Raw genomic sequence first — 23,991 nt, 5'->3', positions numbered from 1 at the left:
TTTAAAAAAGAAAACATTGCACCATTCAAACTGTTTGCATTCGGTAATCTATGCTTATGTTTTATGTATTCACCTGCAATTGCTTTAATTAGTTTTCTCATTAAGCGCTTTAGGCTGCATTTCTCATGGTAAGGATGTTATATAAACAACAGCTTGATCGAAGGGATTTTGTGCATTATCAACTTGCTTTTAAAAATCCACTTACTGAGCTAATGTGAATGGATGCTTAAAATAAACAAATAGTAATTAAACCAGACCCACTGAAAGGATCATGGACCAGCACATCAATGCCAAGGATGGGTTAGACAGATAGTAGATAATACTTGCAATGGGTACAGATATAAGACAGAATATGGCACTAGTGAGAGATGGAGTTGTTCCAAATGAAAGGCCATCCAAAAAGAAGAAATATCATATTTTGGACAAACATTATTGGGGGGGGCTAATGGCAAAAGTCATCAAGGTAGTGGAAGAAATCACTGGAGATGTAATTCCCCATGAGAGAGTCTCTCCACATCTCAGGAATAAAGCCCTCTGTCCTCAATGCTCACTTTCCTGCTGTCTTTAAATGCAGCTTGGAGCAGCCAAGAAGCCAGTTTAAAATATTTTTTTGTAGTATGCATTCCACTGTGTTATACTGTATTATGTATTAATTATTTACATTACATTACATATTTAATCTCAAACCCACACTTCCAACTGTATTCATTACTTAATAACCTGCTGGTTACACAGTGACTACAATCACAAATGTAATCAGAGAGCTAATTGCCACCAAGACTGTTTTCATCAACAGTGGACACAAGCTCTAAACACCAGGGTGATCGATCGTGAACAAAGACATCAGAGGACAAGACATTGTGTGCATCTTGCAACTGTGCAGTGTGAATATAATGTAGAATAAGACCACTACAATTAAATAAAAGCATGATAAATAACAACAGTGAATTGTTATTTAGTGATTGGTTGTTTTGTCAATGATTAGTGATTACAGTGATGAGTTGATTAACTCTTTAGCTGACCGACAGAACTATTCTGATAACCATTTAACTGTCAAGGTCATGGTGCAAATGTTTGAAATGTAAGAATTTACTAGTTTTTACTGTAATAAGATTATAATACACAGAATATCTTTGGAATTTGGGCTATTGGTCGGACAAAACAAAACATTTAATGACATTCACTGTATCACGAGGAAAGTATGACAGTTTACTGATGTTGTAGACAACAAAAAATTAATTGAGAAAATAGTTGGCAGATTAATTAATTTAGAAATAAATCATTACAGTCCTTATCTGAACATGTGCATTAATATTTACATGTCCTTGTTAAATCTCTTTCCTCTGTGTGGTTGCCTTTGGTAAAACCCACGAGATGGGTCCATTATTATTAAAATTGAAATCTGCAGGAGTTTGTGAGGACATTACCCAACAATGCCTTTTCTTCTTACATGTGCACAATATCAATTGTTTTCTTTCATTAATTCAGGATTGTTCTCTGTTATGCATAATCCTGTTTCATCTCCCGCCCAATCTCTTCTTTTTCTGTCCACTCCGCAACTTCAGACTGTTCACTCTTTTAGCACCTCTTTTCTCTACACAGCAGCCAATAATTCTGCAGTACACATACCTTCTTCTCCATTTCCCAGTTCTGCATTTTACCCCACTTCCCAGATTGCCCCTCTCTCCATGTCAGCTCCTGCCACTTACCCCCAGATGGCATAATCCTTGTCATATTGTCAAATTACAGGAGTTCAGATGCTAATGGCTGCAGTGCTAATCCAGCTGCCGGCAAGCCTGGACCAGTGCCCATACCAGCTCTGCACGGCTCCACAACAGCTGTGCCTTGCTCAGTCATGCCAGTGATGCACCAGGGATCACAGACTCAGATGCAGTCAGGCTGGTGGTGGGTGGGAGGACTGGATGTTAAAGTGGACATTATAGTGGGGGCAGGAGGCCTCTAGATATGGTTAAGACTGGAGAAAAGATATGTATCGCACTGGAGACGGAAGGACAGAAGCTGTTTGTACTGCGTGCGCTGAAAGAGCTGAAGATACTGGCTGAAGGTGGCAGGTATCAGGGAAATGAAGGTCATTGTGCAAAGGCTTCTCAGTGAGATAAGATAGGAGCTGCAGCTGTATCCTAAATTAACATTTGGAAGTGTAAAAACTGCAAACAGAGTGAAAGAGAGTCAGCAAATACAAGAGAAAGCCAGGATTCACTCGTGGGAAGCAGATACAACCAGTACCTTATTGAGATGTGGATGTGAATGAGCCTTGGCAGGCAATTATTGTCATTACCGTCTCCTACAATCTTTATGAAAAAGTCATTTCCCATTCTATGGGAAACAGGGAATGTACTCAAGCTCCAGAGCATTTTGTGTTTGTTGGGAAATTGTTCAAACAGCTCTCCCATCCATTAGGGGGGAAATAGGTTTGCCTATAATCTAAGTATAACACCACTTATCAAAAATTTAAAGTGAATTAAAACCTCCTCCTTTTCAATAAAACATCTGCCCGAAAGCACCATCGCATTAGCAAAAAGCAGGCGTTCAGCTACTTCACAATAATTCAGCTAATTTGGCTGAAACCTTTGTGCTAAATTATTGATGAATGAAACCTATAAGAGCAGGAAATGAAGGAGGACACAGAAGTGGACTGAATACATGATCAGAGATAGGAGGGCTGTTTTAGGAGGGGTGGTGAGCATCTGTGGATGGGAGGTGTCCTTCACCCTTTCACCTTCAAAATCACACTCCACTTTCCCACCCCTTCTCTCACACAATAATGATGACCTTCACAGCAGGCTGATGGAAGCATCTCCTCCGCCACTAACAAATTTGTGTGTGTGTGTGTTCTGCTTTGGCTGTGTGATGTCCTGTTAATAGATGAGTATAGTACATCGAGATCAACTCAACAATCACAGTGAGCTACGATACAGGCTGGACGGCTCTGTTAATTTGATTGGTGTGTTTTGGGATGAAATCAAGACTGAAACAGGGATGGGCAAATCAGATTCCAAGATTGAAGCAGACTTTTCAGATATCATTAGTTACAAAATCAGGAAACAGAAGGTTGCAATCTCTAATTTTACAACTGGCCTGGGAGAAGAGACACAGACCGCAGCCCTCGCTTAAACACACAAACTCTCATCTCAAGCTTCCAGTGTGTAAAGAGGACGACCTTTGACCCCCATTCTCAAACAGAGCAAAGTTTGGAGAGTGGATGCACAGGCTGTGTACTCAGCTCTTGTGCATACAACAGTTCGCCTCCTGTCTGTGTGTTCATGCTGTTTACCTTTCATTAGATCGAGTGATGTGTCTATTACAGTGAAAACCCTTGAGTTCTCGTAGTGTTCGCTTTTCATTATAATTTTCACCTCACTCCCCAGGTTTTAAAATTGAATAGTAGGGTTGAAAAAGACACATCAGTCCAGATTTAGACAAACAGACAGATGAGGTACTAGTTAGAAGTGGAAAATATTGCCTTTATTTATCCATTTATTATTCCTGGCAAAAGTACAAAATGTTAGGGGTGGAATATAAGGAAATTTGTCATTCAGAAGACTACGCAATTCTGCACAGAATGTCTGTAGTTGAAAAAAGCAGAAAATTAGAATTTTATGACAGCTGAGTACATAATGTGCTCTACTGCATTCACCGTCACAATAACAGTTCTTCATTGCATCACTATATAGCATCTGTTACAAGGAGGCAGCAGTATGGAGCAGCTGGCCACAATGAACACTCTTTGAGGAGGAAATAAGATGTTTCTGCTGTCTTCTCTGACTCTATTTCTTTTGAACATTTTCCTCCCACTGCTGCTGCAGGTTGACTGTAGACCGCTGAGAGGGCTGCGAGCACACAGGTGACGAGTTCACCCAACACCAGCGTGACAGGTTTTTAAATAAGAAAATTCTTCAGAAAATTTAAATGAAGAGTAGCTGTGGGAAGAAAAATGAGAAACTTCAGTCCTATTCCTGTTATTGTTCAGCCTTTATTCCTCGTTTGAAGTGAGGGTCTTGAGGTCAGAGTAGTTCAGAATGTGCACTGAGAGGGCTGAAAAGGAGAAATGCCATGCGTGATTTTCTGAGATTCCCAGAGGAATCCCAGAGGAAGCCTCTGAGGCTAATCTATCATTAGCATTCTAAAGGAACCACTGGGACTTGGACAGAAAGACACACATACACACACCAACATTAAACTGATTGCCCCATTTATGAATATTTTTCACAAAAACAAGCACATACAAATATGGGGAGAAACTTTACGTTGCAAAGGTGCTCACCAAAAGAGGAATTCAACTGTACAGTAAACACGAAGAAATAAACATTCATGCAGTCTAGAGCTGCAATGATTAGCCTGTTAATCAGTCAGCAGAAAATTAAAAAAAGAAATCTCAGCTACTTTAATGTAAAGGTTCATAGGATTCCTTGTCTAACATTACAGTCAGAGTTTCCGGACATGTACTTTACTTTACTAACAGTGCTCAGATCGGCACATATTGTTGTTTGCTAGCTTATTGCTAATGTATAATAAGGTACTCTGATTGTCTGAGGCAAATAAACACAAATGATCCTGTGGCCACATTAGTTCAATACCAAAATTTGCTTTCTGTAGGAACACATGCACAATTTTAATTGTATTAAAGGAGAAAGACAGTTTATTGTTGAGTCTCATTTTCAAGTCATCACATACCAATGCTATGAGTTGATGATTCACCGCAACCTCAGACTCTGTAAATCATTTTCAAACACAGATAATATTCGATTGAAATTTCTCCCATTTGTTCAGGACTTTGTAATCTTCTGGGACACGTGGACCAGCACCAGTATTTTCTGACTAAATCTCTGGGTTTTAGGATGATATAACACATTTCGCCTCCAACATTCTTCATCACTTTGGTTTCAAAAACCAAAGAGTTAATCGAGAAAATAAATGAAAATAATCTATTGCTAGAGCCTTAATTTAATCAGTATAAACTAAACCAGAAAAAAAAAAAAACGTATTCAGGCTGAACTACAGTTGCAAGTTGGTAAAAGCGTCTGTAAAAAAGCCTCATGACATGAAAGAGTAAATAGAAAATGCAAAGATAAAGAATCATGTAAGGGTGGGAGAAAAGAGCTGAAACTAAGATTATTATGTACCGGTACCTTATTATGTACATATACACACACAGGCTGACAAATACACGAGTAGAGTTTGATTCCACTAGTCCATTGTATGGTAAACACAATGAGGTCTGTTCCAGTAATGAGGGAACCCAGAGCTGTATTGATCACATGCAGTGGATCAGAGGACCTCTGTCAGTCCCTCAGAGCCCACTTTATACAGCCGGAGAACCGGACTCAATCGCCTCTCATTTACCACTTTACATCCCTCTCTTTCACCCCTGCTGCCCGTGGACACAAGTTGTCCTCTTGATCCATTATAGAGGTTCTCCTTGGTTTTGCTCACCCCTCCCCCCCATATCTTTTGTTGCCTCGTCTCCTTTGCTTTCTCTTTCTCTGTGCCTGCATGTATCAGCCTTCTTATTTATGTAAATCCATTTGCTGTGAGAATGAAGCTTGTCTAATGTCCTGAACACTGCTGGATTTCATGCCATTTCTTCCCGGTAACGGTAGAATAATGAAAATGTAAATAGCGTTAAGCTGGGTAGCTTAAGACAACCTCTTAATGAAGGCAAAGAGAGAGAGAGAGGGAGAGAGAGGGAGAGGGAGAGCAGAGGCATTTTTAGCTTCAAAAGACTCCAAACGTCATGGGCTACAACATCTCTTTTTAAGTAACATTCCATGCGGTTTGCTCCAAACACCATTCATGTGTCAATATCTTGTTTGTTTCTTCAGGCTTTTCCTATGGTTGCCAGTCGATCTCTGAGAAACAATCCTAAGTTAGAAAACCGAGGAGATGTTAATTAGGTGTTTTTTATGTCTTATTTTGAAGTGGCTGTCCACTAGACCTAGACTAGAACATAACATTTCATCAACACTGATGATACCAATATTCCCACTGCCTTGAAAAATCACGTTGTTTTTTACACATATGCTTATTCAGCGGAGTGAGGGGGTGGCGGTTATGTAAGAAAGGATCCAAGAGGGCTTCCCTTGAGCTTTAGAGAGAAAGTGAAAGGGAAGAGCAAAGGTGACCTCTCATATGCAGCTGATGAAAAGATTGAGTCATGAAAAGGAGCAGGGGAAGGTAAGGGAAACAGAATAAACCAGAACAATTAGTGATTTCAAACAGGGATTAAAAGAGAGAGAGAAAAACAATGGAAGACAATGGAGGCAGAAAAAGGAATTAAAATGCAAGATGAATTAAACTGAATGAGAGGTTTTGCTTTTGTTTCAGGAATACTTTCTCAACAAAAGTAATCGCTTGTTGTCACCTTTATAAATGTCCTGTGCCTCTTTAAAGATTGTGGATCTACATAGACCACAAAACAGCATGTGTGTCCTTGCTATGCTGCTCAACCTTGGGATAACTCTGCATTAGCACATCAGGCTGTTAAGTCAATCCCAGAGCTACTCAGCCAAACAGACCATTGGCTTGACCTTTGATTGTAAAAGCCTGCCAGGCTGGCAAGTTAATCCTAGACCGTAGTAGGCCAATCAAGTTGTCAGGCCAGGATCACTGTCAATAACACATTTAGGTCAAACACAAAGGCATAGAGAAGACCTGGTCCTCCAAAGACACACCTTCACCGAATCAGATATAAATATCATAAACAGTCAAAGTTATATGTATGTCCAAAAAAGTTAACTCTTTAAAAAAAAAAAAAAGTGAAAAATCAATCTAAGATTGCTGGATAACTTAGCTGCCTTTTTTTATTGATCTCCAGCTGAGCTCAGGCACTTGACAACATGAAGCAGCAGAAAGGTTATTGTGCAGTCACCAGAACCACCCACATCTGCAGTGGCACAGAAAAATGAAGTCAGAACAGAGCAACTACACATAAGTGGATGAAGCGGCACCAGCGAGGGACAAGGTGGGTGCTGTGGGCAACAAGAGGGGCGGAAAGAAGGCGAGAAATGCAAAGAAAAAGATTGGAAGGAATAAAGAGTGATGGAGAGACACAGAGAAAGGGAGAGACTGAGGCAGACAGGGAGACAGCGCTATTTACGGTAGATTAGTTGTTATGGTGATAAGCAGAAGGGAAAGGAAGGGATGAAGTTGTCAGGGTGATGGGGCTGCACTGGGCTACTAATGATATGTAAAAATAACTGTGCTTAGATTTTGCCTTACCTTTGCAAAGAAAAACTATGCAAGCAGTCACAGACCCACACAAACATACTCAGATGAATACACACAAAGACAAAGCAGTGTGTTGAAGCAGCCTCCTCTCATTAGCATTTGGAGATGTACTCAGATTCCTCCCCCACATTCTCAGCATGGAGATCACTTTTTTGTAAGTTTTTGCTTAATGAGGGATGGTAGATAGATCCACACAAACACTGGGGGATGTGTATGTGTGTGTGTGAGTGTTTACTCCTGTGTGTAACGCTTGTACTTCTGTGCTTCTGAAGGTCTAACAACAGCAACTGACTGCGCATCGCTTTGACAGAGAGATAGCAGAGTACTGTGGGTAATTGTAGTTTAAATGGCCTGAAGGGGTTTCTAGAATGCTGGTCTTTGTAGTTTCGCTGCCTGCGGTGTAACCTCTGGGTTTTCCGATGGCATCTGATGTAATCACTGTCATCAAACACACCTCTATGTGCTGACAAACAATGTCGTGTCAATAAGTACACACACTGTATGTTGTGCTGGAATGTAACTAAATACGTTTAGTCACATGCTGTACTCAAGTACAATTTTGAGGAACTTCTACTTTTTTTATTTTACGAGACTACTGCACTGCATTCTGGAGGCAAATATTGTGCAGTTTACTGATTACACAGTTAAACCAACTCTGACTTAACTAGCTGCACAACAATGCTGTTCATCCATTTACGAATCAGCAATGATAATCCTGTAATGTAAGTAGCAGTAGTACAAGTCAGAATGCATAACTTATTGTAAAGTATTTGTACACTATTGTAATTTTACTTTCACTTAAGTAAATATTCTGAATACATTTTCCAACACTGATAACACTAATTGGCAGAGGAATTACATGTTCATACTGATCAGTGAGCAAATATAGAACAAATACTGAGGGCTTCTGGGAAATGAGATATCATACCACACTTAGAGCACACGCCTTTAATGTGGACTAAATTGCCTTGATGCCTATAAAAGCATCCAGTGGCCCTTCTCCTCATTTTATAACACTTAATTACCTGGTAGTCTGTTTCAGTATATAAAACCACTCACTTAAAAATACACACACACACACACACACACACACACACACACACACACACACACACACACACACACACACACACACACAGGTGCATATACTGAATATTACATTAGCCTATATTTACTTTACACCATGAATGATTCCACAGCATAATTGCTCCATTATCAGTGAAGACCAGTAGACATGTCTCTATAACCATCTATTCACTTTGGAATATACAGCCTCCCTCCTTCACACACTGTGCCCATCATACACAAACATACATACACAAATACACACAGCCTTGCCCACACACACACATAGTTTCCCTGAGCATACATTAAGCAGAGGGAGTAATATCCCAGGCGATGACGGTTTTTAAATGGAAATCATTAGAGGGGATTTAAAGACACGCTGTGTAAAAACTACTAAGTGTCATGTGGTTTTCTTAAGTGTAATGCCCTACCTGGTCCTCAAAAGAACTCTCTTAGAGTGTATCACCGAAAACATTTAGTCATCCTCCATATTGGTTTGAAGAACTTGTGTCTTCACAGTGACAGCGATGGCTTACAACAGAGGCACAAACCAATAATATAACTATTCCAATCTGTGACAGACAATGCAATCAACAACTTCTTTGTTCTTTACTTTGGTAAACAAAATAATGAAATACAACCGTCCTATAAAAATCAATGCATTATAACTTGATTGCCTGCATATGCTGCTCTATCCTAGGGCTGTGCAGCTGTTGTGAAGTGAGCAAAGAAAACAAGCTTCCTATCTACACAATGCACCATCCAGGGGCAGTCTGGCTCTCCACAAGAAAGCCATTTAATCTCCAGTAGTCTGCATGTGATCAATCTCCCAGCACAGTGTTACTGCAGCGCAGGCCATTCCTCATCCTTTAGAGAAAGAGGTATTGACCAGACCAGCGCAGCCAGCGTAATGCATTTGCGTGTGTTCTGAGTCAACAGGAAAGAATGAACAAAGTGTATTCAATACATTTTCATACATGCATGTTTATGAAAAGTAATGTGTGTATACTGCAAGGCCAAAAAACAGTGCAATAACAAATGTGCATGTGGTTATATTGTAGTTGACTTACTTGCACATTAATACCTTGTGTGTGGTTTTATTACATGTAATGTGTCAGGTGCCACACTACCATGAAGGAGTGTAAGATTTACCTCACTGATGGTCACAACTATAAGGCTGCACAAGCTGAAAATTACTGCCAAAAACCATCTGAACAGTTAGGAACAGCAAACCTAATACAACTAAGAATAAACCACAGGTCTCTACTGTCTATTGCTAACAGCTAAAAGCTGCTTAAAGTCTGTTTCACCATGGATTTATTGAAAGTCTGGTGCCAAGCAGCAAGCCAGTTGGTAGTGGTTTGATGACTTTGAAAATCATGTGTTCAGGATTTCAGACCATACTGCAACACCTTGATACTGCCCAAGCGTAGTAGCACCATTCTAGACGTGTCATGTTTAAGGTTCAGGGTGATCAATCGTTTAACTTGATATTGCCTGCAGTCATATATTAGTGTGTTCAGATGTCAATGAGGACAGTTGATCTGTCAATAAACTATTACACTTCTTTCCTGCACAAGCATGTGGGAAGCCTCAGGCAATGAGACAGGCATGACAAGTAGAGACAATGTCTCACTATATCTTATTTGTGTAGGTCATTTAACCCATCTGCTTGACAGATGAAATGTATAGTGAGACACATTTCAGTTTTTAAGTGTCAGAAAAATTGCACCAGTATGATTTGTGAAATGATAGGAAAGCGCCTTGACAAATAAATTAAATGATAGGCTGACTGGATTTTGTGTTCCTTTCCTCACACTTATCATGCGGTTATTCAGGCGTCAGCTCCACGGACTTCATCCCCCATACTGCCTTGGGGCCACGTCAGATTTACAGTTATCCATGACAGGCTCTTATCAGGGATTTGGAGCGGGACTTTGCAGAGTCATCTAGAATATTGGCTGTATCGTTTTTATCCCCGCTCAGAGAAACAGCAAGAGGCCAAGGTTGGGATATCACAAGTCACACACGCAGAAATTTTCAGATGAACAGAATCACACAGTGCACGCACACACCCGCACACACACATACACATTACATCTCCTGCTGGGATCATTGGGTAGCAATGCCCTGTCATATCAGAGTATATAGACAGCAAGCTGACTGCAGTGGCTTTTGGAACATTACGCCACATTAGACCAGCAGTCACAGCTGGTACCACTCTCTGTCGCTCAGAGTCTTGTATCTGTTTTTTACAATTACACTTCATGTTTGAAACTGCCAGGTATACTACAATGGAGAATATTAATGAGTGATTAATTTAAATACTGTAGAGTGTCAGTTAAAAATATCAAAAAAGAAAAAAAATGGGCCTAGTTTTATTGCCATTTTCACAAACAACTCAGATGAAACTTAAGCTTAGCTTAGCATTAGAAGACATATCAGATGTCGTTGTGTCTAGTTATATCACAGTGAATCACATGATGATCAGTTTCAGAGCTTAGGTAGGTTTCATTTTTGTGTAGACTACTCTGTTACTTACATTGTAGCTTTAATGTGGAGTCAATAATGCCATTAATGACAACTGAATCAACTCAGGCACTCCAATATTACCTGTAAAATAGTGCCTCTACTGGATTAAGTGTAAGACGTAGCGAGGCTCTCATTCTTGTTTCTGAGCTGAGTGCAGAGTGTTGTTTTCCACTGCAGCATGTTCACTCATCCCTGCAGGCTGTGTTTAAAAGCCATTATTCTAGCTAACAGACCAGTCAGAGGGCCTTGGATGTGTTTAGTGATGTGTATTGTCTGGCTCTCTCATGACATTTGCAGTGTATTTGACAAAGTGTTCATGTAGTGGCTGATTTGTTTGTCTCTGTGCAGGACAGTAGAGCCAGTAGAGGCTGTGGTGGCACAGCTGTGAGCAGTTCATAATCAACACTATTGTCTGCTTATGTCCTGGCAGTGAGTCGAGGGCAAAAGACAACACACACTGGGTACTGTGTGTACAAGCTAATGTAGCTTGTAGGTTGATAAGCTTTAATCTAGTACTATCTATAATAACAACATTAGGCAGGCATTTTCTGATCTCACCAGATCTTTTAAGGCATATAATGCTCTCTACTTTCATCTCAAAATTACTCAGCAAGTGGCAGGTGGCTTTTTGATTATATGGCAGTCATTGACGACGAAATTGCACACAGTGACAGATAAACGGGTTGGGTTGTTTGATTCTCGGCATACTGGACACAGCCAGAATTGATGATTATGTGATGAGTTGAGACCCAGAGGGACCAATTCAAAAGAAACAGTTGAGAGTGAGAAGTAAGTGAGCTGGCCCAGCTCTAGAAGGACTCCCCAGAATGTGAAAGTCCAAAGAACTTTTTCTGTGTATTCACACAGGGAGCAGCTTTTAGTGGAATAAATAAGGTTCCATTTTATAACAGGGGATCTAGTTGTATTAATACATCATGGTTAAGGCTAGCAACCTTTACCTTTTTACCATCAACCCTGAACAAACACACTAAAGGTGTATAATACTAACTGACTATAACAATCTTTGGTGAGATCATGTGCAAAAAGTCATATTGCTTCCCTGAGCACAAAGCCATCAGGAAAGAATTAAAAGCTATTATTATTATTGAAATAGCATAATTTAAACAGACCCCACAATCCAATGGGACTTCACAGTTCTTTGTGTATTTTAAAGGAATGAATGAGGAAAAAACTTTTGATGCACTGTCTTGATGACTATCTAAATCGATCAGGTTATGCTCATGATTTTTGCTGCTAGATATAACCAAGGAGCACTGGAATATCATCCGTTTCACTAGTTTCAGAGCGTGGACCAAGTCCTGAGTGACCATTCATCCCAATATTGTATTGTCCTTGGATAATGTAATTTTGACTTGACTTTTGACTAGCCTGTGTTCTTAAGAGATTCAAGACTTAACCTGAAAACGAAAGTCTGCACATAAGCAGGGGATATTGCTTAGGATGAAACCAAGAGTGTTTGAAAATACTGAGTGGAATGTTGTCTGCCCAAGACCCGAATCTAAAGAGGAACAGTAGTTTTTTGGTTGACCGCCTACCATTGCCACTTCTTCCCCAACTTGCCAGAGTGATCTTTCCCTTGACTGATCTCTACTGAATATCCGATTCAGTTCAGTGGACAGAGCACTACCAGGTGTACAAGAGGGAGATGTCTAATTTTGCTTTTTTGTTTTGACTCCATACTTTCTCCAGATTTATACAGTAGACACTGAGCGGGAGACTATCCTTTCCAAGGACAGATAGCTGGTGATGATGTTTTCTCACTATAAAATTTATGCTGCTTCACCGATGAGGACATCCTCATCCTCAAACACATTGGCAGCATATGATGTGTCAGAACCCCTACAGCCTTTGTTTTCTATGTAAACCCAAATAGTCTTTTTTGTCTTAGAGAAGCCACATAAATAGAAGTGATTCAACTGAAAAATCTCATCAAGGAAAGAAGTCACTGTCAAAATATAGACAGTTTTACTTGATGAAAGACTATCTGATCTAACTCGTCATAGATTAATTTTTCCGTTGATATAATTTGTTTATCCATTCAGCAATACTTATAAACATGTTTTACTGTATAATATGTATTCTTCTTGATACCTCCTTCACTTGCTCTTCACAGAGTTTGACACTGCATTGTGTTGGAGCTTGCAGAACACTAGGTTTTGCGTTTGCTGTGATAGCTCTCACCCATATTTAACATACTTCAGTGTGGCTTAAAGTCTGCTGCAAACTGGTAATTGGGTTTGTGAACAGACTGAAACCCCAGTTAAAGAGTCCCTGTCTTGTCTGATTAAAGTCTGGGTCTTTATAGGCTGAAACAGGCCTGCCCAGGTCTAACTGGGCCAGGTTGGACCAAGGTGGAGCCAATTGGAGTCTGATGGATGGGTCCTGACATATTGCCTCTGTCAGGTACCTGCTCAGAATCCCTGGGAGTGAATCTAACACAGCATGGCCTTGGTCAGTCCACCGCACAATCACACCGAGATGAGAGGACACACTGAGCAGAGAGCCTGGAGTAAAATCCTCATTTGCGAAAACAGAGCATACACACACCAGTTTCTGAATGAAACATAAGCTGTGTACGAACAGCTCACATACATCCACACACAGCAAAAATCACAAACCAACAAAAGCCATCTACCCCCACTAATATCCAACTGGTCATTAGAACCATGAGCAGTGCCAAGTGTGGTGCAAAGAATGAGGGAATAGGAGACACACGCAGCCTCCACACCTTTGGGAAACTCATTAGTCCAGGTAATACAGGCCCTAGTAGACTCCATGTTGACTAATTATAGGATTTTGGTGTGCTACAAACTCCGAGATTGCCATCTGGACAGCAGGGGGGGAATCAATTGAAAGGCTGCTTTATCTATAGTCTCTTGAGGGCTAATCAAGACCTCATAGCTGATCCCTTAGCCATAACAATTCAAGGTTGTGCAGTCAAATTCCCTGCTCTTCCTGCAAGCCTAGAGAAATAAAACCACAGTTCCCTCCGATACTGAACGTTCCACAAGCAAATCATAAGAGCAGAAACCCAAAAAAGGTCTTTGTCTCAAACCTTTCTTTCCTACTCAACAATAATGTAAAGAACTATAAATGAATTTGACCTAGGTACGTGTAAAAAGCCAGAGGTGGCCATTTGAAGTTAATTTAATAGCAGTCATGAGTCCAGCTGCTCCATCTCTTTTCATCCACAGCACATGAAGACAAGTATCCCAAACCTTTGAACCAGAAAACAATCACCCACCAGGGACTTTATCAGCCAATTAATCTTCTTTCCCACCACATTTCATCTTTAACACAGACAGCGAACCTTCTTCTTGCTCAATTTGTCAGGGACTAGTGCTGGAGAGAGTAATGCAGAAAAAATGAATTTGACATGCGTTACTTATCGAGACTGAAATCACAAGACCTGCACTGTCCACACTGACACTAACGAATCAGTTCAAAAACATAGCTTAAACTGAAGGTGTTGTAATTCTGAATCAAACTTAAATTTCATGCACTTAACTGAAATTAGCATTTCAGACTGCCACCGTTGAGAAAATCTTCCATTGTTTTCTACAAACAAAGATTGAAAACCAAAAAACAAAACTGCAGGGAACGTGTATACATGTTTATGTAAATGTGCGGCCACAGATATATTTTTTATGCCTTGTGTGTGTGTGTGTGTGAGAGAGAGAGATGGAGATAGACAGAGAGCAACAGAGAGAGAAAGTGACAGTGTCCATGTCCCAGATTACAAGTTTAATGTGAGCTTGTCTGATCTTGCAGATGCTCCCATTTATAATCTTTGAGGCAGACAGAGAAGCCTTTCAAAGTGCCATTAAATAGCCAAACTGCGCTTTGACACTCCATCACCTTTGACCCCTCAGTTGGGGGTAATATTGAACTTACTGCTATCGATACTTGACCCAAGGACCCAGAGGACCCACTTGATTGATCTGATGTGCTCTCCTGTCTCTGATCTATATGGAAATCCACAGACTAAAACGTCTAAACGAGTAACTATAGAGGTACTCGTTTGTGTGTGTGTGTAGGTATATATGTAAAAACACCACACAAGAACAGCAACCACAGTCTGACTACTCAGACAAGGTCACACTAGCATTAAAATGTTCATATGGAACTGCCACCATCAGTGTAATTTCAGGGGTGAAGTAAATCTGTACGAATTGTTTATGTCACAGTCAACTCTGGTGGACTTTGACACGCCAATCTGCCACACTGACCAATAGCAAGCTGTCTTGAAAGCACTGATCTTTGAGGGAGTAGCATGCAAAACAGTTCAAAACAGAGGAAGCTAAGAATTGTAGTTTGTTAGCTGTGTGGCATTATCCAGTTTTATTTAATGTCCTCTGTCGGGGTAGGCTGTATAAATATAGAGGCTACTGCTCCACAAAAGAGGAATGGTTTGTAGACAGTTATGAAGCAACATTTGAATAAACAGTGTGAACTTACTATACAATTAACACACTGACAACTGGAAAGGCTGCTATTTTAGAGAGCTTTTGTCCCCTTTTTATTGACAGAAATTATGAAAATCCAAACTACCTTAGCTACAGTACAGCTACAGAATTTTATCAACCAGCCCTACAAATATGTCACCAGCCTTCAAGAATCACGTGTTTTGTGAAGATGCATATATAAGCTTTGTTGTGCCACTTTCTGGTTTAACTGTTCAACCGAGTTTTTTTTTCTTTTTTAACTGTTTAATAGGTGTATGGGTAAGTGTGTCTGTATTCTGTGTCACCGACCATTCTCTCTGCAGGTTGAAGCACATTACTCATTTATAAGTTGCCCTTCTGCTCTTTGTGTCTGTGTCTGTCTAGTGAGTGTGCTTCCTTAAATATAAAACCTTTAGCTAAAGGTCAGTCCTTAAATCTTTAGACATGCCCACTCATGTCAGCATTACAAACACACTGAGACACACACATGTACACACACAAACTTTCCTGCATGTAATGAATCTTAGGGAAAAATAAGTATTATCTCACATTGTTTTACCTGCCAAGTGATGATTTTAACAAACAAAGCACTTGCACTACATTAATACGTGAATACTGAGTACAAAAAGTGCAATATCACACACAGGACCTAATTTTTCTTGGCAATGGCAGTTTGTCTTTAGACTGTTTTAACTAACTGTCTGAATCCCTATATGTATTCCTGTCATGAAAAGTTTCTATCCTCAATCTTTTGGCTCTCCATTTTCTCATTTGACCTTTGCATTTGTTCACAATTGATGCTCAATTTGCTGGCATTTAGAGCCAAAATGAGTTTCACAGTAACCCTTGGTGACCCAGTCACTGAGCAATTGGATCATTTGGTAACTGTCACTCTTTCTATATTGAGGTAGGCTAAGCTAATTCCACAATGTACAGTGTATATTTCTTCATTAATTCACTTGCTCTTCACCTAAGCTGCACTTGTGTTTACTTGGTCCAACATTATTCCTATTTTCTTGTGTGATTGTGTGATTCTCACACAAAAGTGTGACAAGCATCATCTTTTGACATTACCTAGCTGTTGTCTTTCTGAACAACATTTTGTAATATATGTAACACACACACACACACCAGTTTTTTCAGGTAGCATCTGAATCCTGCAGAATCATGGGGGAAAATGGTTTGGGGTTCAAGAACGTACAATGCCAACCATTAACAATAATTAAACATTTTTAAACAGCTAAACACAGTCCCACAGTGACAGTAATTTCAATTTAAGAGCAAGAACATGTTCATAAAACAAAAAAGGGCATATTTGTGTCAGTGAAATTTTCCAGAAGCCTCCAAATTACATCAATGATGGCGCCAGCCAACGATGGTTGGCAGCTACCATAAAATGCAGACAAAACAGTGGAACACACGCGCATACATAAACATATTACTGAAACATACAGGGCTTCATACTGCAAGCCTCACAGCAAAGCAGGACATGGTTTATTAAATACCTGAGCCTCTCTTAGAAACCACCTTCACACTCTTGGACAGTGTGACGTACAGCAGGATCAGCAGAGGGCTGGGAGGTCTCATCTTCCCCCCGTCCTCACAACCTGAAGGAGAGAAAGCATGAGGAGAGAGCAGGAGGAGGGATGACAGGAGAGAGAAAGAGAGGAGTCAGTCAGTGTCTATAAATGAAATCAAGTATCTCCTTGTAGCTACTAGACAAGAGTAAGTGTCAGCCTGGATGTTCTGTAATAACCCAGACACTACAGAAAGTAAGCAGACATGCTAATGTGCAAACATTGGCACATGCACAGACACAGATGCCCACTTGGACATTCACATCAACATGCCATTGTGCACATTTACCCTAGGGGGACTTTCTTGTAATGATTTTCTCTCATGATTGCAACTGAGACAAGTTATCGTTGCAGGAATATATTTCATGAGAAACTATTCCCTAAGATGCTGACGAATCAATAAAGAAATAATTACACGTGAAAGAAACACCACTTACAATCGCCAGCTTCATTAAAAATACGAGAGACCTTGAAGGGAATTTCAAATTATCACCTTGTGACTCGCAGAGATGTGGCAAATATCCCACCCACATCCCTTATTGACTCATATATCATATTAATTGATGGAGGTGGCTCATTCTCTTCTCCTCATCTTCTCTGTGTAAATGACATAATCTAACATGAGGTAATTACCCTCTAATAGCCAGATCCTGAAATGGAGCTGATGCTGCTGTATAAATTTGATGTTAGAGGGGAAAAAAAGCCCCCCAAAACCAAAAACACCTATTACTACTACCTACTGCTACACTAAATCAACCAGATCAAGATCAACCGCCACCTAATTTGTAAGAGAGACTTTACAGTCTATAAAGTTAAGAATTGTTTAAAATGTTCAGAAAAAAATCAGTGCTTTGGCAAATAATATATGGTTTCTTTCCAGGAGTTAGACGCGAAGACTGATACCACTCTCATGTTTCTACATCAAAGCTACTGCCTGTATTGGTTTAGCTTAGCCTCACATAAAGAATGGAAACTGCTAGTCTGGCTCTGTCCAAACATCGGAACAAGCACCTTCAACATGGCTCAGGCCAAGAAATAGGTGGACACACAACTGTCATTTCGCCACTACAGTTTTGTGTGGATTAAAGAGACAAGGTATAACAGGTCGGTTAGTGACATTCAGAAGTGTTGGTAGGCAGATATTATGACTTTTGGACAGAGTGAGGCTAGATTTTTTTCTGTGATGACAGTCTTTGTGTTAAGCTAAGTTAGCTGGCTGCTGTCAGTAGGCTCATATTTGCATATGTGTGAGGTACTCATTTTCACATCTAACTCTTGGCAAGAAAGGAAATTTAAACGCATCTCCCTAAATGTCAAGTTGGTTAGAGATCGATCTGATTGACCTGTTGCCTTGTTCCATTTTATGCACGTACAGCAGCAGAGGGACAAAAGGTGACACAGGTGGCAGAGCTCTCACTCTACCAAAGCTGCCAGTCTGGGTAGTTGTATGTGTTCAGAATTACAAGCAAACAGAATACGGTGACTGGAAGATCAGATTTACCAATAGCCACATCCATGTTTCAGTCAGTCTAACTGTGAGAAAAGGAGAACACAACACATAGCAAATCTAATGAACCTGAAAGGAGAAGACGACAACCCTGGCCTCTAGAGACTGACACCAACAGTGAAAGGGCTAGAGCCAGGAGGGACCCTGGAGTCTGTGGCAAGTCACATGCACTCCAGATTAGCATAGCCAATGAAAGGAGCCTCTCTCAGTGTGTGTTTACACGATACTTGCAAGATCTGCTGTGAAAAGAGGCCTTTCTCTCCTCCTCGATCACATTCTACTAGGGAACAACGTTCAGTCGATAAACAACGCTCTGCCAATAACATTCTGGTAAATTCCACAGTTAAAGGATTGGCTCCTCTTTGTTCGGCTAAAAGGCCTTTAAAAATGCTTGCCGATAAGCTGGCCAGTTCTAATTGTGTGTTTTTAGCTGCAGCTGTACCCCGCTCAGTTTATGTGCACACTCAAATCAGCAACCAGAAATACTCCCAGGTCGCAAATCCTTTAGAGGTCAGTTCAGATTTTCTGAGTCCTCAATATTAATGAGCATGTCCCTTTTAAAACATAACCACATTCTACGACCACTGCTAGAATACTGTCCCAGAAATTTAATGAGACAAGCATAATGCAGGGACCTGCATCGACCCAGAGAAGAGGAAAAAACGGAAACGTCAAGAGAATTTCATCAAGACCATGATTATAAACACACAAGCAGAAGAGAAAGAAAGAATAGAAAGAAGATGTCACCACCTTGTCCATCTTCCTTTCCAATTCATTAGGGGTGTCACAATTCTCCAAATCCACGATTCAAGTCGATCTTTGAATTTCGATGACTTCAGGCACTCCAGCAGATCTTACAGTCTTGTTTCTCCATCATCTTTGACTCTGGCAGTCGCCACAGCACAAAGGTGAAAAGTGGAGTTTCAGGCTACCGGTAAGCTAAGCTGTATCTTTGAAATGTTGCAGGTGGTAGTGAAAAGAAAATCCTGCTTTTGATTTTGATGATTGAAACTGACAGCTCGTTTCAATTGATTTTTAATTTAGAATGAAAATTGTGACAGCCACACAATTTACAGAAAAAAAAACCTAAGCAGACAATGAGCAGACAACCTTACTCACTGCTCTTTGTAAAATTACTTAACCCAAGTACAGCCCTCCCACTGTACTGGTTCTTCCTCATCAAAACTGTCAATCATAACATGTCGCTTAACCTTATATTCAGCATTAACAGTGACAGCTGATTGAGAGGTTTTTGTTGAGTTTTGTATGAAAAAGATTTAATTTAATAATTCAAATCATTTCATTTAGGGCATATGGGGATTCAGACTCACACCATACTGTTCATCACCAACATGCTTGGTTTAATACTGGCTAGGAACCCTTGTTGCATGTCTCACTATGTTGTATTAACTGTCTACATCTTTGCTGTAAGCAGTCCAAGAAAGGCAAAGACATTCCTCCAAAAAAGATCATTTCGAGCTGATACAAGTAGATTTACTAAACAAAACTGAATGATTGGCAGGTTGTTTTTCTCTGGCTGCAGGATGGAGAGCTGCCCCCCGTCACAGTCTGATTCAACAGAACAATGCCAGCGTCACCCCCTCTTTGTCCCCATCATGTCATTCCTTCACAAGCTCAGAGAGCCTTGGATCCTGCCAGCCATGACATCACCAGCCCGCCATCTCAACACAGAGAGGGGCATTGTGTGCCCTGCATGTCCCCAGCAAACTCCCAACACACCTCGTCTCCCCTCACCTCTCCTCTCTCTCTGCGGCCCCTCCATTCCCTTAATTCTCACCAGAGATCATTTGAAATTGCTGCACAAAAAAACCAAACCAAAAAAAAAAGCAACTTCTAAATGTTGACATCACAAAGGCTCACAGGTCACTGTATTCTCCAGGATAGGCTGCCTGCTGATGGGCAGTTTGGCAAAAGTATTAACAGACATTATAATGTCAGTCTGCAGCCTTTTCAGCTCAGTTTAATTCCTGTGTAGATGAAGCTATGAAGAATTTGCACTAAGTGGAGGGTGAAGTTAATCCTGAATTTCTCCACTTTCGAAGTTTCTCTCATTTCATTGTGCACAGAAGGAGCACAAGCTGAGTTCAAATAGTCACCTTTCAGGTTTTTTCCCCAAAAAGGCCAGGTAGCCTCGCAAACCATATGGGTCGAGTGATTTTATTTAAACCAGACATGAAGAATTCTTTCAGCGTAATTGACTCTTTTGGCTTTTTTTTTTAAAGGTATCTGAATACAAGTTTTATTGTTTCCATGGCAACATGGGAACACGATGATGCTGAGCTGCCAGTGCTTAGTGAAACTATCCCTCCAAAAGAAATGAGCGCAAAATCAAACACTCGGCTGACTCATAAAAGAAAATGTTGGTGTAGTGTACAGAGATAAGAAATAGTACAGATACATCTTCTTACTCTAATGCAACATTCTGGTGTCACTTGTAAGGTTAACTACAGCCAAGCTTTTATCTCTGAGGCGTCAGGAGCAGGTGTGTTTGAGGAGGCACACACAGACGCATGGCGTGATGTCCACGCTTCAGCAACGCATGAAGTATGCACACTGCAGCACACATGCTGTTTGCCTGCTGCTTTTTACCAGAAAATGAGGGGCATGGCCCTGCACTGCCTGCTGGCTTTCCTTGACAAAGGAGCAGAGGAATTTACAGTCTGGTGCCATTGTTATGGGACTGTATCTCCCAGGATAGCTGTATCTCCTCCCATCTTCCCTTAATGTTTCCCAAATTCAATTATCACCTCATGCTATTCCAGCACACTTCCTGTGCGGTGTGCATGTGGTGCGTGCCTGTGTACTGTGGCTCTGTTGCTATCATGTTCAATTTTTTATCTTTTAAAACTGAACAGGACACACAGATTTGCAAATTACAAGCAGAATATGATACCACAAGCAGCTCTGTTACTGTTGCTAGAATGCAGTTGTGCCATTTCAAGACTGAGAAGGAAACCTCCGCCATCTTGGCACAGCAAACTGTGGATGATTGATCATATGATTTAGGGATTTAATCCAATTTGAAGACAGCCTGCGCTGTGGTCTTAGGTAGAGTATGTCTTCATAGCATTCACTAGACATGGCTCTGTGCCTTGACACGACAAGAGATGCAGACAGTGTGAGACAGAAAATGTATAGGAAATAGAATTCATCTGAAACATTTCACTATTTCATTGGACTAATGTCGTGTCATCTGATTTAAAAATATAGACTACATGTTAAACTTTATTACTATTTAAATGGACAAATAAAGTTGTGGTCATAATACATATGAAGTGTAGTACTTGAGTTCAGCCACGGTCTCAATACTGGAATAAGTTTTGTCTCATAATCAACCTCATCTTTATTTCAAGAGCACAACTGCGGGGATATCACTAAATGCAATATTAGTGACACATATTAGCTACATATGTCTATGCAGTAAATGGTGTTTCAGGGTACTAGCTTCAGTTGCTTACCAGCTAAATTTTTGCTAGTGATACAAAAAGATGAGACACATGAAGCTGTGTAGCTTACGTGTATAAAGTCATGTTATATCAATGTTAATCAGTGCTAATATCAGCTCTGACATCAACGCTAAGGTGACACGCTATGGTAACCCATCTCAGTAATGCATCTCCAATTACGAAAAAGTTAAAAATTATTTAGACTGCTGTACCTAAGCTAATTGTAAGTTTGAATAAGTAGATAAAGATCACATGCATATTTACCAAACCGTTGTGCTTGTGTGTTTTGAGTGATTGTGAGTTCTGCTCAATCACTGGCTGTAAGATCCTTAAAAGAGCGAGTATTTTTACAATGTGAAGGTTAGAAAATTAACAGGTTTGGCCATATCATACCATATTATATTAATCATACCCTTGTCTATCTGTGTCAAAACATTGGCTGTCAAAATGCCCTTTCTGTATATGTATTGTTTTAATCCATTCATTACCGCTGTAATGTGGTACACAGATTTTACATAAATTTATCACATATTGATATTCATGCTGCCTTAGTCATGGTCATGATTTGGTCTCATCCCCTAAAAGTCTTCTTTGTCACTTAGTCTTAACGTAAGTGGTCTTGACTGCACCACTGGTATGAGGTTCATGAAGTGTTTCAAGATAAAACATCCGTGTTTCAGCTATCTCTGCTGAAAGTCATAACAAGTGCACAGAGCTATGTGTACTGCTCTACGTACACAGAAAATACAAGAATTAACCTTTCTCTTCAACTCACATTACAAGAGCAGTAGTGGTTTTTGATCAATATTGCATGAGTAATAACTGCTGAATATTAAATGACAAATCTGCAAGAGGGAAAATACCTTCAGCTTCATTCGGATCACAACCCTGGTGTCATGAGAATATGTATATATGGTATATGTATACCATCCTCCATTCTATGAAACACTACATTATTTATATGCATGAGCTGCCACTAACTGTTGAGAGTAACCTTTGAAGTTAAGTTCTGAGAGACACATAAACTGGCTGATGCTGTGGTTCAGTTCCACAATAGAGTCAAACGCAACAATTAAAGAGGAAAGTCAGAATTATTCCAAAGTGAAAGTGCATTCATGTGTAGATGCAACTCTCTGCTGTTCATTGTTATTCTCTGGCTGTGTTTTTGCTATGCCGACATCAAACGCAACACGAACATGCAGAGCGGCCTGAGACAAAGACAAAGAAGACTAGTATAAGCACAGAAAGCGCGCACACACAGGCGTGCGTTGCGTTGCGGCGTGACACACAGACAACAGCTGAGTGAGTCATAGGTGTTTCTGTGTGTCACTATGTCAAATAGATTCATGCTGAGATTGCTAGTAAATGGCACAGTGCACTGCAACTATGCTCGCTGTATGTCTACCTGTTCCTACGCCTGTGCCGTGAGGCGTGTGTGTGCCCTCATGTGTGTTTGCTTTGCTGTTTGCCAGATGTGTCACAGTGTGAGTCAGGTCCCATGAGTATTACTCTGCAGCAGTACTGCGATTCACTGCCTCAGAATAAAAAACAAATAAGTAAAATAAACGTGGTGGTAGACTGAGTGAGCATTCGTTAAAACACGTTTGACCGCTTTTGACCATGGGCAGCCCCCATTAATCTCCAGAGGTTGGCTATAGATGGTTAGAGTTGACGAGCAAGGTGCGGCGAGCTATGCCCTGCCTCAGTCCCAACGAGCACCTCTTCTCTGAGTGAGATTAATTACTGCATGATTCTGAGCCAATCCCTGAAACAGACGTAGACACAGATACTGTACATGCATCAAAAAAAAAAAAAAGCTAATCTGGGCACATAAAATGCAACACTGTCTACATAATTAATTAAAAGAGTGTCAAGGCAAACTACAGCCATTTGCACATGATCAGTCAAGAGCAGAGCGTAGGGTTGTTGCGAGTGAGGTCTGAGTTCAGACACATTCCACTAGCAGCGAAGCATTTCCCTCCAGTGGTTGTTGATTGCTTTCAGCTATATCCCCTGTGTCCAGGCCCATTGTCAGCTGTCCAAGGATGACTGGCTGCAGAGACACTCTCATGCTTCCAGTCAATACTGCCTTTGATGGAGAGCAGGGGCCAACGCTCTCCTCACCCATT

The 23,991-nt window shown here is 40.5% G+C and overlaps 1 protein-coding gene across 2 annotated transcripts in view; it reads right to left on the bottom strand.

Moving 5' to 3' along the window:
* il1rapl1a (interleukin 1 receptor accessory protein-like 1a) overlaps positions 1 to 23,991 on the bottom strand; it is a 142,248-nt gene that overhangs the window by 104,382 nt on the left and 13,875 nt on the right. For both annotated transcript variants that reach the window (XM_046404682.1, XM_046404683.1), the window contains exon 2: positions 16,817 to 16,918. In XM_046404682.1, coding sequence (XP_046260638.1) covers positions 16,817 to 16,898 — 82 coding nt within the window. In that variant the 5' untranslated portion in view covers positions 16,899 to 16,918. The remainder of the gene's footprint in view (positions 1 to 16,816; positions 16,919 to 23,991) is intronic.

The sequence above is a fragment of the Scatophagus argus genome, chromosome 11 (assembly GCF_020382885.2).
Source record: "Scatophagus argus isolate fScaArg1 chromosome 11, fScaArg1.pri, whole genome shotgun sequence".
Taxonomy (NCBI): Eukaryota; Metazoa; Chordata; class Actinopteri; family Scatophagidae; genus Scatophagus; species Scatophagus argus.
Note: the sequence above shows the minus strand (reverse complement) of the source record. Positions and strands in the feature narration are given on the sequence as shown.